Source organism: Arvicanthis niloticus, chromosome 6 (genome assembly GCF_011762505.2).
Source record: "Arvicanthis niloticus isolate mArvNil1 chromosome 6, mArvNil1.pat.X, whole genome shotgun sequence".
In the NCBI taxonomy this organism is placed as follows: Eukaryota; Metazoa; Chordata; class Mammalia; order Rodentia; family Muridae; genus Arvicanthis; species Arvicanthis niloticus.
The window spans coordinates 71,000,711-71,013,289 of record NC_047663.1 but is presented as its reverse complement, the minus strand read 5'-3'; the positions used below and the strand labels follow the sequence as shown (position 1 = coordinate 71,013,289).

General features: G+C 49.1%; 1 protein-coding gene across 1 annotated transcript in view; it reads left to right on the top strand.

The window, feature by feature from the left end:
• The window catches only part of Rasgef1c (RasGEF domain family member 1C), a 71,757-nt gene extending 60,778 nt beyond the window's left edge, over positions 1-10,979 (top strand). Inside the window, exons 8-14 of the mRNA XM_034506194.2 lie at positions 1,862-1,964; positions 2,412-2,491; positions 2,574-2,669; positions 3,707-3,802; positions 7,666-7,789; positions 9,385-9,457; positions 10,257-10,979. Coding sequence (XP_034362085.1) covers positions 1,862-1,964; positions 2,412-2,491; positions 2,574-2,669; positions 3,707-3,802; positions 7,666-7,789; positions 9,385-9,457; positions 10,257-10,281 — 597 coding nt within the window. The 3' untranslated portion in view covers positions 10,282-10,979. The remainder of the gene's footprint in view (positions 1-1,861; positions 1,965-2,411; positions 2,492-2,573; positions 2,670-3,706; positions 3,803-7,665; positions 7,790-9,384; positions 9,458-10,256) is intronic.
• The last annotated feature ends 1,600 nt before the right edge of the window (positions 10,980-12,579 follow it).

The following is a 12,579-nucleotide window of genomic DNA, read 5'->3' as shown; positions in this document are numbered from 1 at the left end:
GTCAAATCCCAACCTTCCCAAGCCCAGGGCTTGGCTGGACCATTGAACCAGACCAAGTTCACCTCTTCCCTCCAGTGAATGTCCCCTGTAGATGGATCTCAGGGTGGATCCGCCAGCCAAATGGAAATTAGTCTGTTTGCTGGGGACTGAGGGTTGGCTACTGAGGGTGTGCCTCAGTCTGGACCTGTCTGCCTCAGGCATCTGGGCTGAGTAGCTTACTTGGGGCTTGGAGATAAAAGGGTCTAACCTTTAAGAATGGGAAATTCCATGTTAAAAGTCCAGGCCATTAATGAGATTGGGAATTAATCTATTTCTAAATTTTTTTCTTTATACCAAACCCCAATTACTTTTTACAATCCATATCTTCAGTGTAACCTAAAGCTATGCTGTTTTGTGTAGTTAGTAAATGATACTTGGAGGGGACGGGAGGTGACCTCTACAGGTGTCACTGTGTCTATTAACCTTGCTCTGCATGTGTTTATTCAGTGCTCCAAAGGATATGCACAATTTCCCCCAAGCCATCAATCACTTTTATCTGTGCACTTTTATTTTATCTGTCATTTTCTGAACATAAAAAAATGATGAACCATAAGTTTTAAAAACTGAATTCCAAAACAAGTCCAGGCTAGTGGCTGCTTCTGTCTGCAGGAAGGTCTGTCACCCTAGTGTTAAGGCACTTTGGCACTGAGGTGAGGTGCCTGGCCAACCCTGGCTGTCATCTTCTCTTAAACCAAGGGCACTGTCCTCTGGACATTCGTCTTCATGCTCAGGCAGTAGCTCTCAGCCTCTGTAATGCTGCAGCCCGTTAATACAGTTCCTGACGGTGTGGTGACCAACCATAAGATTATTTTCATTGCTACCTCATAACTATCATTTTGTTACTGTTATTAATCATAAAGCAAATATCTGAGATGCAGGATATGAGATTTGACCCTGGTAGGTCACAACCTACAGGCTGAGAACCATTGTCCTAATGCACAGTGGGACAGACTGACTAGTTGGGCTTTGAGGGTGCAGGTGCTGAGACAGAGCCTGGGGTCAAGGGTCAATGCTCATTGGGGGTCAGCAGCTGAGAGGCGAACAGGGCAGTCAGGTTTGTGATAAGAGAGAAACTGACCTGTGGTGTTCATAGTGGGCTGACACAGCCAGCTTCTATCTAAACATCACCTGGCTCTGTCACTGTCCTCCGTTAGTGTTGCCATCTGAAGGGCAGGACTAAGCCTCAGGTGGGCAGCTCTCTGCAGCAGAGAGGCTTTCTTAGAGGGGCTATGGTGGTGTACCTATAGTGTCACTGCCTGGTGGCCAGAGAGACAATGGTGTTGATAGACAAGAAAGATGCACCCGAATTGTACTGGCCTGAGCCTGTTCTCACACTCCCATCACTGGCTTGGCAGCTAAGGTAGGCCAATGTGGAGGCTAGACCACCCAGGAACTCACCTGTGATGGCCCTGGGGAAAGAACAGTTTGGTGGTCCTAAGCTACCAGAAAGGTGGAGAGTCTTAGCTACTTGTCCCCAAAATGAGTTCTCACAGAGGCATGGTGTTCTGACAGAGAGCAATAGAAGGGCAGCACAGAGAGCAGGGCCTGGGGTTAGTTTAGCCTTGTGGAGGTGCCATCCCAAAGATGCCTCCGAGCCCCTCCAGTGCAGGGGCACCCCACAGGAGCTTAACTGGGCCACATGTACCCTGCACACTTCTGAGCTGTGTGCTGCATCTGCTAGGAAGGGTCTCAAAACCCTGGGCCTTGGGCTTCTCGGCTGTGAAATGGGCTATGAGGAGAGCAGGATTGCCAGGCCGGTTGGTTGGGGTGTTTGAAGGGGGAGGAACGCATGCCCACTGAAGCTTGGGTATTCTCTCCGCAGCCAGCCAAAAAGAAGCAGAGAGCACAGGTGATCGAGTTCTTCATTGATGTGGCCCGCGAGTGCTTCAACATCGGCAACTTCAACTCCCTCATGGCCATTATCTGTGAGTGAACTTGTCCAGGCCTTGAATTCCCCATGGGAGGACCACCAGAGGGGTTAAAGTGGACACGGCTGGCAGGTGGGGTGCACGTCAAGGATCTTCTCTGCAGTGGGTGGCTGTGGGCTAGGTGGCCAGCTCCAGAGGCTGATGGAGGTGCTCTATGGGAGGAAAGGTCAATCTCCAAGGGGTACATTTGAAGAGTATGGCAGTGTGCACCCACAGACAGAGAGAATGAAGCCAAAATCAGTACTGATGCTATGGTGGGCCTGGGTAGGTGGCTTAGTCAGAGTTACATGCACCCAATGTAACTCAGTACACCTCAGTACAATGTACACCAGCACCTGCCCACTCAGCTACCCTTCAGGGCACACCGAGAGAGCTTTTCCTATGGGAACAAAGGGGACTGTCTAGGCTGGGGGAGCCCGCCCAGCTCTATTTACCTTCTTCCAGCCGGCATGAACATGAGCCCTGTCTCCAGGCTGAAGAAGACTTGGGCCAAAGTGAAAACAGCCAAGTTCTTCATTCTGGAGGTAAACAGGGTTGCTGGTCCAAGGGGTGTGGCCATATGGCCCCTGAATATAGCTTCTCATATGTCTCCCTGTCTCCTTCCAGCACCAGATGGACCCAACGGGGAATTTCTGCAACTATAGGACAGCTCTGCGTGGGGCAGCCCACCGTTCACTCACTGCTCACAGCAGCAGGGAGAAGGTAGGGAAAAGCCTTCAAAGCTTAGAAGTTTCAGCCTTCATAGCTCCTCCCATATTATTTCAAGTGGGCTGTATCAATGTAGTCTTCAGCTTTCTGTCATTGTAACCAAATACCTGACACAACCAAGTTATAAATCAAAAAGGTTCAAATTTGCCTGCAAGTTTCAATCCATGATTAGTGACTTTGTTACTGTGGGTCTTTTATGGTAAAGACACATAATACAATTGATTTGCTCACTTGATGGTAGGGGAGCCAAAAAGAGGAGAAAAAACTCAGAAGTCAAAGGCATGTCCCCGGTGACTAAAGATCTCTTGCTAATTGAACTCCATCTCCTAACATTTCCACAGCCTCCCATGAACACCTCCCTGGGAAGCAAGTCATAGTCATAGGGGCCTTTGAAAAACACATGATCCAAACTGTAGCAGTCAGGAACCTGAGGGACCAAGTCACCTGGCCCAGTCCGTGCCCTAGTAAGCCTGCCACAGCCAGCAGCCAGGATATTAGAAAGCCAGACAATGAGGGCAGGAACTTCTCTCCACTGAGTATCTAGAACAGGTGGGCTCCATGATTCCCAGCCCTCCACTTAACTCTGATGGCCTTCAGCATTCCCATCTGCCGAACTGGAAGACTGAGTCCCAGTGAGAATTCCTCACTGTTCAGTTGCACTGTGAGGCAGTAGCAGAGCCAGGTATCAAACTCCATCCTGCACAGTTTTGAATACACTGACCTTGTTACACCGCATCGAGTGTTTTGCTGAGCCCAGGACACAAGTGGTGCTGTGTTTTAGCCTCAGGGGTCCTGGCGCCCAGCTCACGAGCTGGACTCTAGGGTGGACTGTATAGAAGCTGGGCTGTCACCTCTGATTGGAGAAGTCACTTGCAACAGTGGATTTCTGCATGAGTTTTCTCCCATCCATACTGAGGCTAGGTGACCATGAGACAGGGTGACACTTCATGTGCCTGTACTCTGAGCCCCCTTCTAGCTCTGGGCTACTAGGGGCTGTTCCTTTACATTGATCTGCACTTTCTCTCTTCTAGATTGTCATCCCCTTCTTCAGCCTGCTCATCAAAGACATTTACTTCCTCAATGAGGGCTGCGCCAACCGCCTTCCCAATGGGCATGTCAACTTTGAGGTGGGTCCACAGGCTTTCAATGAGGCCAGCAAGTGAGACAGCTGCTAAATGTTCCCAGCACAAACCAGGGAGGCAGATAAAGAGTTGCTTCAGCATGATGTGCTTGTGATGCAAGCAGGAGGACCTGAGTCCCACCCCCAGAACCATGGGAAGAAAAGCTGGGTTTGTTGGCATGGGTTTATAATCCCAGTCCTGGGAGGAGGAAAAAGGTGGATTTCTGGGTGTCTCTGGACAGCCAGCCTATCCTAATTCATAGGCTAGTGAGAGACTCTGTGGTTTTTGTTTGTTTGTTTGCTTGCTTGCTTGTTTTGTTTTCTCAGACAGGGTATCTCTGTGTAGCCCTGGCTGTCCTGGAACTCACAGAGATCTACCTGCCTCTACCTCCAAGTGCTGGGATGAAAGGCGTGTGCCTCCATGCCCAGCCAAGAGAGCCCATCTTAAAAAGCATGGTAGACAGTACCTGAGGTTGTCCTCTGTCCTCTACTTTCCCGAGTGCACCTGTAATCACACAGACACAAACACATATATAGGCAAAAGTTGCCAGCATGGGACTGCTAGCCCCTGGATAGCTAGATTCTTGGTGGCTGCAGGAGAGGCAGGGTGCAGCAGTTTACAGCCATTTCAGACTGGGGTCATCCAGTCCCGTAATATCACCCAAAGGGAGAGAGGCTGAAGCTCAGGCACATGCCAACAAACATTCCATATTGGACATTGTTCTTAGCACAGGGAGCTGAACCATTTTGGTCCTTGAAGATCAGCAGACTGAAGAGAAAGCCAACCTTGAAGACCAATGATGGCAGCTGGCAAGGTGCTTTAAGGACCACACAAAAGTGTAGTACATGAGAACCAGGGCAGGTCCCGAAAAGGAGGGTCCCTGAACCCTGTGGGATGGAGTTGTAAAGCAGAAACCACAGAGAGCAGAAGCAAAGAGTTTTCTGCTCCCTCAGCTCACCAGCCTCATTAGATGTCCTTCAGGAAGTTCCCAGGACCTCTCAAGCAGAGAGACCCGCCCCCATCTGCTGGCTGTTCCCACAGCAGGTTGAGCATCCATCACTCACTTGGAGAACCAGAGCTCCTGAACACTTCAGAAGAGCCCACCTATGGACTGATGTGGTGGGTGGGCTCTGCAGACAGAGTCCAGCAAACAGAGCATGGCATGAAGTCTTAGTGGCACCTTCCAGTCTGGGGGGGTGGGGTGGGGTGGGGAAGAGGCTCTTGTCTTGCTGAAGGCTCAGCCCCACCTGTTCCCCACTCAGCCTTCAGCTCCAGCAAGCATAAATCCTGGACCTATGACTTGCTCTGTAGCAGTGGTTCTCAACCTGTGGATCGTAGACCCTTTGGGAGTTGAACAACCCTTTCTCAGGAGTCTCCTAAAACCACCAGAAAACAGATATTTACATTATGACTCATAACAGTAGCAAAATTACAGTTATGAGGTAACAGTGAAAATAATTTTATGGTTGGGGGTCACCACAACATGAGGAACTATATTAAAGAGTTGCAACGTTAGGAAGGTTGAGAACCACCATTCTATAGGAAGCTCATCCCCTACTTCTGAAAACTGGGCCACAGCTGTGGCTACACAGAGGTCTTGGAGGCTGTCAAGAATTCTGTGAGTGTCCCCAGCTGATGAGGACCACAGCATAAGCCTAGGCTCTTTGGGCGACAGCTGGTGTCTACACAGATCTCAGGTGACCATAGGCCTGGTTGTCCCAAAGTTGGCAGAAGACTGTCTAGGCCAGCATGTGGTCCCAGGGTCTAATGTAGAGGCCACATGGATGAGACTTCAGGGGCTCCGGGGCCTGGGATGGGTTTTTTCTGTTGGTGACCCTGACACAAAACTGAGAGTGGGGACTTCATCATTTCCTCTTCTTGAACTAGCCCTTAGAATCAGAGCCGTGGAAGACTGTGAGCCACTCATGTGACCACACGCTGAGGGAGCAGGTGGTAAGGGTAGATCTGGCTACTGCGGCTGATTGGGGATGGAGCAGGGCAGGCTTTCCAGCCCGGGCATGGCTTTGGGCTGCGTCCTACCTTCTTTGCTGTATCTGTGATAAAAATACACTGACAGAAACAAAGGAGAAAGGGTTTGTTTGACTTACTGTTCCAAGGGGGATGAGAGTCCATCATTAAAGGCAAGGAATGGAGGGAGGAGCAGGAAGCTGGCTGACCACACTGCATCTGCACTCAGGAACAAACAGTGGACCAGGCTGTCAACTCTCCAAGGCCACCCCCAGGGACATACTTCTCCAGCAAATCTCCACCTCCCAAAAGTTTCAGAACCTCCCACCAGCATCACCAGGTGGAGAAGAAGCCTACTGGGGCCATTTTCATAGTCAAATGTAGCCAGCTGCTATGTGTTTAAAGTCCTTTAGAAAGTTAGTGTACTTTTACATTTTAAACACATATGTCGTCAGCTCTCTGTTTCCATGGGTTCTGCATCGGTGGAAGGAAAATATTTTTTATTTACATCTGTACTGAAGACTTACAGACGGTTTTGTTTGTCACTGTTCCCAGAACAATGCACACAGAATTCATTTGCATAGCATTACATGATACTGGGTGTCAGGAGGAACCTGGAGATGGCTTAAGGCATGCAAGAAGAGCTGTATCTATTACGTGGAAATATTATACCATCTTAAAAAGGGACCAGAGCCTCTGTGGTTTGGGCTATCTTGGTTGGGGTAAAGGGATTCTAGAACTGATTGCTTGTGCATATTAAAAGATGATCCTAAGCTAAACGGCGGTGGTGCACACCTTTAATCTCAGCACTCAGGAGGCAGAGGCAGGCAGATTTCTGTGAGTTTGAGGCCAGCCTGGTCTGCAGAGCGAGTTCCAGGAACTACACAGAGAAGCAACAACAACAACAATGATTCTACTTTAAAATACACTTTAAAAAATTTACTTAGGGCTGTTGAGATGGCTCAGTGGCCTCAGTGTGGCCTCAGTGCTTGCGACCAAGCCTGAGGACCTGAGTTCTATCTCTAAGATCTCCATGGTAAAAAGATAGAACTGATGTCGTCTGACCTCCACCTGATAGAACTGATTCCCGCAAGTTGTCCTTTGACCTCTACCTGTGTATCATTGTGCACATATGCCTACACATATTTTTTTTTTTTAAAGCATTTACTCGGGCTTCATAGATGGATCAGCAGTTAAGAACATGTACTGCTTTTCCACAGGCCCCCAGTTTGGTTCCCAGCACTATGTCAGGAGATTCACAAATGCCTGTAACTCCAGCTGCAGGGGTTTGAACATCCTCTGCCGGCCTCTGTGTGGCCACCTGCACTCACATACATATACCCACATATATACCCATAATTAAAAACAATGCAAATCTTTTAAAGTTACTTAAATTTTATTTAAATAGATTTACTGAACTGCATTTACACCACCCTATAAGTCAACAAGCTTGTGTCACTTTCCCAAAGAAAAGCACAAAAAGAAATTCAAATAAAGCTATGTGCATTCTTGCTACATTTAGGCAAAGGTTGGGTGCAGCCAGGTATGGTGGCACACACCTTTAATTTAAGCATTCTGGAGTCAGAGGCAGGAGGACCTCTGTGAGTTCAAAGCTAGCCTGATGCATACAGGCAGTTCAGGGTAGCCCTGGCTACATAGTGAGACACTGTCTCAAAAAGCTGTAGGCCAATGGCTGCCACCCCTTGATGCTGGGAGCCTGAGGTGACAGGTGACAGATTCTAAGAAGGAGAACTGTCAAGATTCTCACAGAACACTCAGCATCCTTTCTAGATTCTGCTGCTACCTGTGGTCCCATGTTCCTTCTTAGATCTACAAGAAGGGTGACGGCCCAAGGGAAGACGCTCACTTTCCTCCATTTTGTGTCTCTATAAACCCGGCAGAAATTTCTGGAACTGGCCAAGCAGGTTGGAGAGTTCATTACTTGGAAACAAGTGGAATGTCCTTTCGAGCAAGATCCGAGCATCACCCATTACCTGTACACTGCTCCCATCTTCAGCGAAGACGGTAAGGTGGCCCCATGGCCTCCACACCCTGGCAGTAGGACTGTCCCATGGTCTCTTAGTCACCATGCAGGGACACCAACTCTGGGCCCAGATTGGAAGAGAGAAGGTATATTCCCTTGTCTGATGAGCACCCAGTGCCTCCTAGGGAGCACAAGACCAACTCAGCAGGTCGCAGGCTAGCTAGCACCTCAAGGACCCCTGAGTCCAGAGTCCTTCATGAACGGTGTGATGGTTGTTGGCCATACCGAACATGAGCAGCCTGTCCATCTGCCATGAGCGTGCTGTGCTACAAGCATAAAGGGGGATGCTTGGTTTCCCAGTGTCAGAATTCTATACAATGTGGGAGACGTAGAGTGGGGCGCAGCCTCACGCCAGCACCAACGTCCCTTGGTTTTCTCATTAATAAAAAGTTAGTGGGGGTGAGAACGAGGGCTCACATGAGGAGAGCCGAGCACTGGCTTGGCTATGGGTTTTCCATGGATGGTGCACGTGCAGTGCATGCGATACACACTGGCATGAGACATTGATTTCTGGAAACTATGGAACCCAAGACCTCACACACCACCGGGCAAGTGTCCTAAGACTGAGCTATGTCCCCAGGCCTCTGTTCTACTTTTTATATTGAGGCAGAGTCTCACTAAGTTGCCCGGGATGATTTTGAACTCATTTTGTAGCCCAGGCAAGCCTGACCTTGTGGTCCTCTTCCATCAGCCCCCAAAGTAGCTGGGATTGTAGCCGTGGAACACCAGGTCTGGCTTGTTAAATGCACTGATTTAACTGCCAACAGTTTCACTTTGCAGGGAGTTTATTGGGATATAACCATGTGGTAACCTAGATAATTGTTTTGTTTGTTGAGATAGGACCCCCACTGTGTAGTTCAGATTAGCCTAGAATTTATGTAGCCCGGACTAACTCCAAACTCACACTTGGGTTCCCCAGTGTTGAGATTATAGGCAGGAGTTTTATTTTTTTCAGACAGGGTCTCACTATGTAGTCCTAGATGCCATGCAACTTTTATGTAGACCAGGCTGGCCTTGAACTCACAGAGATCAAACTGCCTCTGTCCCCGAGTGTGGAGATTAAAGGTGAGCCACCATCCCTGATACAACACATTATATCACTACATGTGGAATAGCCCATGTTGTTTATTAAATATGACACACTGTATTTATTGGAGTCCCATGATTGGAGTCTCTGTGGCTACAGCCCACAGAGAGAAGCACACTTCTTATTGCTAACCAAGGGAAAACTCCAAATTCAAATTTCAGACTGTGTTATCCACTAAATGTGTCACCTTACAGCAGCATGAGCAGAAAAACTGAACATTAAACCGTCGTAAGTGAAGGACGTGTTTTGCTCATGGGTACTGCCGGGGGAATTTGCGTAGAGGGGCCATGGGAATCTCTGCATGTTATTTTTTAAAAATTGCCTGAGAACAGTGACCTTCAAATGAGAAGTTTAATTCACAAACAAAAAGCAGGTCAAGTTCTGGGTGGACAAGGAGCTGTGGTCACATGTGTGAGTCCTGGGTGGACGAGGAGCTGTGGTCACATGGTCACATGTGTAAGTGCATAATTTGACTTCTGTTTGGTTTAGGTCTGTATTTGGCTTCCTATGAAAGCGAGAGCCCAGAGAACCAGACAGAAAAGGAGAGGTGGAAATCTCTAAGGTGGGTCTGTGTGCCAGGAAGGGCGATGCAAGATGGCTGGAGGGAGACAAGTGGGCTGCTTGAGGCCAGGAGGAGGCTGAGGGGCTTGGAAGGTATTAGCTCATTAGGCTCCTCCTGTGGAGAGAAAAGAGGAACAGGCCAGGACCAGAGGGACAGAGCAGAACTCAAGGGCTGTGGGTATTGGAAGGAGACTGAGCCAACAATCCCTCATGCCTGGCTGGACCTCTGTGGCATGGTCAGGATGCATATCCCAGGGCCTAGGCTTTTTTCTTTTCCTTTCTTTTCTTTTTCTTCTTTTCTCTTTCTCTCTTTCTTTTTCTCTTTCTTTCTTCCTTTCTTTCTTGTGGTTTTTCAAGGCAGGGTCTCTCTGTGTGGCCCTGGCCATTGTGAAACTCACTCTATATACACTAGGTTGGCCTTGATCTCATAGATTCACCTGACTTTGCCTCCTGAGTTCTGGGATTAAAGGCATGTGTCACCATTGCCTGGCTCTGGTTCGTATTTTTATGGAAAAAATAACATATATGCACACGCGCGCGCGTGCGCGCACAAACACACACACACACACACACACACACACACACACACACACACGCTGCACACACTGCCTCCTGTTTGCTCAGCATACTGACACAGCCAGATGAAAGCCTGGAGAGAGCAGTGAGCTCAGAGGGCTGAGCTGGAAGCGTTGCCACCCCTCTCTGGCCCCCTCTATCATGCTGAGAAGGTGGCCTCTGGTAGAAGCATCCTGGCCACAGGGAGGGTCTCACCTTACTCTCTTGTGTGTCTAAACCTACAGATCTTCTATTCTGGGGAAGACATGAGAAGCCCTGAGACAGAAGAAGAGGAAACATCGGAGCTGACACAGGCAGTCCCAGCCCTGTTGCAGACGGCCCAATGGTTGGAGGTTGACGCAAAGCCTCTTTACTTTGCAAACCAGACACTGTGGCCTGGTACCTGCCACAAAGGCCACATGGGCACAGGAAACCTTTCACAGGATCTCAGCCCTGGCTGACTTGGCAGGGCCTCCAAGAGCATGGGTAACATGCCTTGGGCAAACATTGCCTTTATGTGACAAGTGGGTCACATAGTCAATCTGTCTATTCTGGACAGGGACACAGCATTACCCCGACGGCTGGGTGACTGCAATCACGTGATCTTGTTGAGTGACGTGTGCTATGGAGAATAACACCATGGTCTGTCACCAGGTGGCTTGGGAGCCTCTGTAACTGCAGCAGGCATCACAGTGCAACATGAGATGTCCCTGCACCAGCTCTGAGCCCACTCTAGCTCCTGGCATTCTGCTGAGGGGCCCCAGTCCTGTCCCTCCCAGTGGACTTGTTTCTGCAGTCACCATCTCCTTCTGCATCCTGCTGGTATCAGGATAGCCCTCTGGCGACAGTGGTGAAACAAGTCACTGAGACAAACCGGAGTCCTGGAGTTGGCGATGTGTATATTACAACCTGCTGCCTAGCTCCCTTGTCAACTTTAGAGTCGGAGTAAACACATGTTCGTATGCCCATCCTGCACATAAGCGTCCATATGTCTCTGATCCTTAGGCCCAAGATGAGCTTCAACAGAGCATGGTGTGGGGCTCCCAGACTGTCCCTGGGAATGTATCAATATGCTTTTGGAACAGGATGTGAGGCTGGAACATGACTCTCTCGGTGAAGTACCAACGTTAAGGACTTGAGGTTGGATCCCCAGCACCTGTGTAAAAACCAGGTGTTGGTGGAGCACATCTGTAAACCTGGGGTTGGGTGGGCAGAAATGCGTAGCTCTCTGGAGCTCACTAGCCAGCCAGTGACCAGTTGCTAGGCTGAAATTTCAGTGAGAGACCCTGTCTCTGTCCTGCCTCCTAGCCACACAAACAACTTCAGGGGCCCATGAGGAATCCTTAGAATTCTGAAAGGGTTCTGGCAGCATCCAGCCAAGATGGTCTTCTCTGCCTCCTGCAACTCCTCCCCCAGGCCCTTTGGGGTTTGGGGCATGCATCAGCCCTTGGGCCTTTATTGTGGCTACAGACTTGTCTGCATCTAGCCTTCTGTGAACACTGCCCAAGTGTCACTGTGTATAGTGTACACTGACACATTCCAAAGATGTGACTTTAACAGGGTGTCAGTCACTGTTTAACCACTTAACAAAACACTTGAAGAAGCTGACTTAATGAAGAGGTCTAGTTAGCTCACAGGTCCAGAAGGCTGAATTGACTCAGCTCTGGAAAGTTCCTCGCTGTGGCACATCGGGACAGATTGCAATGGTGGTGGATTATGAGGGTAAAGGATTGCCAACTCTACGACAGTGCCAGAGAGAGTTCCTCTCTGTAATTACCAAGAGACCTCATAGAGAGATAAGGCCCTTGATTACCACAAGGACCGAATTAGGATCCTCTTAAAGCTTCCGGGCTCTGCTTTGGGTGGTAGCACACACCTTTAATCCCAGCACTCAGGAGGCAGAGGCAGGCAGATCTCAGTGAGTTTGAGGCCAGCCTGGTCTACAGAGCAAGTTCCAGGATAGCCAAGGCTACACAGAGAAACCCTGTCTCAAAACACACCCACAAAAAAAAAAAAAATGAAACAAAACAAAAATAGCTTCACACTCTGCCCAGTACCAACATCGAGACACCAAGCTTCCAACCCAAGGAGCTCTGGGTCGTAGCACAGTAGCCAAACCACAATGGAGAGAGGCTACCCAAGTTACGTTTGCTGTCTGTGGCTGTCACCTCTAGTGACTCATCTGGCCACTATGCTTACAGACTTCTGCTGCAGAGCTGTTTGAGAGAGAAAAGATTGGAGGAAACAGGTCAGCATCCATAAATAAGACTCCAGATAACTCAGTTGCCACAAGGCCCAACCTCCACAGCTGTGGTAAGGGTGCTTTAGGCACTGATAAAAAGAAGTACCCATTACCCTCAACGGTGGCTGTGTCTGTGTCTAGCTGTACCCCACCAGCATGACTCAGGAATCCCTCCGAAAGCCCCACCAGCATATGTTCCTACAGTAAGGTACATGCCACCAAAATAAGAAAATAAAGCCAAGTAAGATGACAAGGCTCAACAGTCATGTAATCCAACACAGGAAAATGAGCATGGAGCCTTGGAGAGAGAGTGGGCTGGTAGGAAG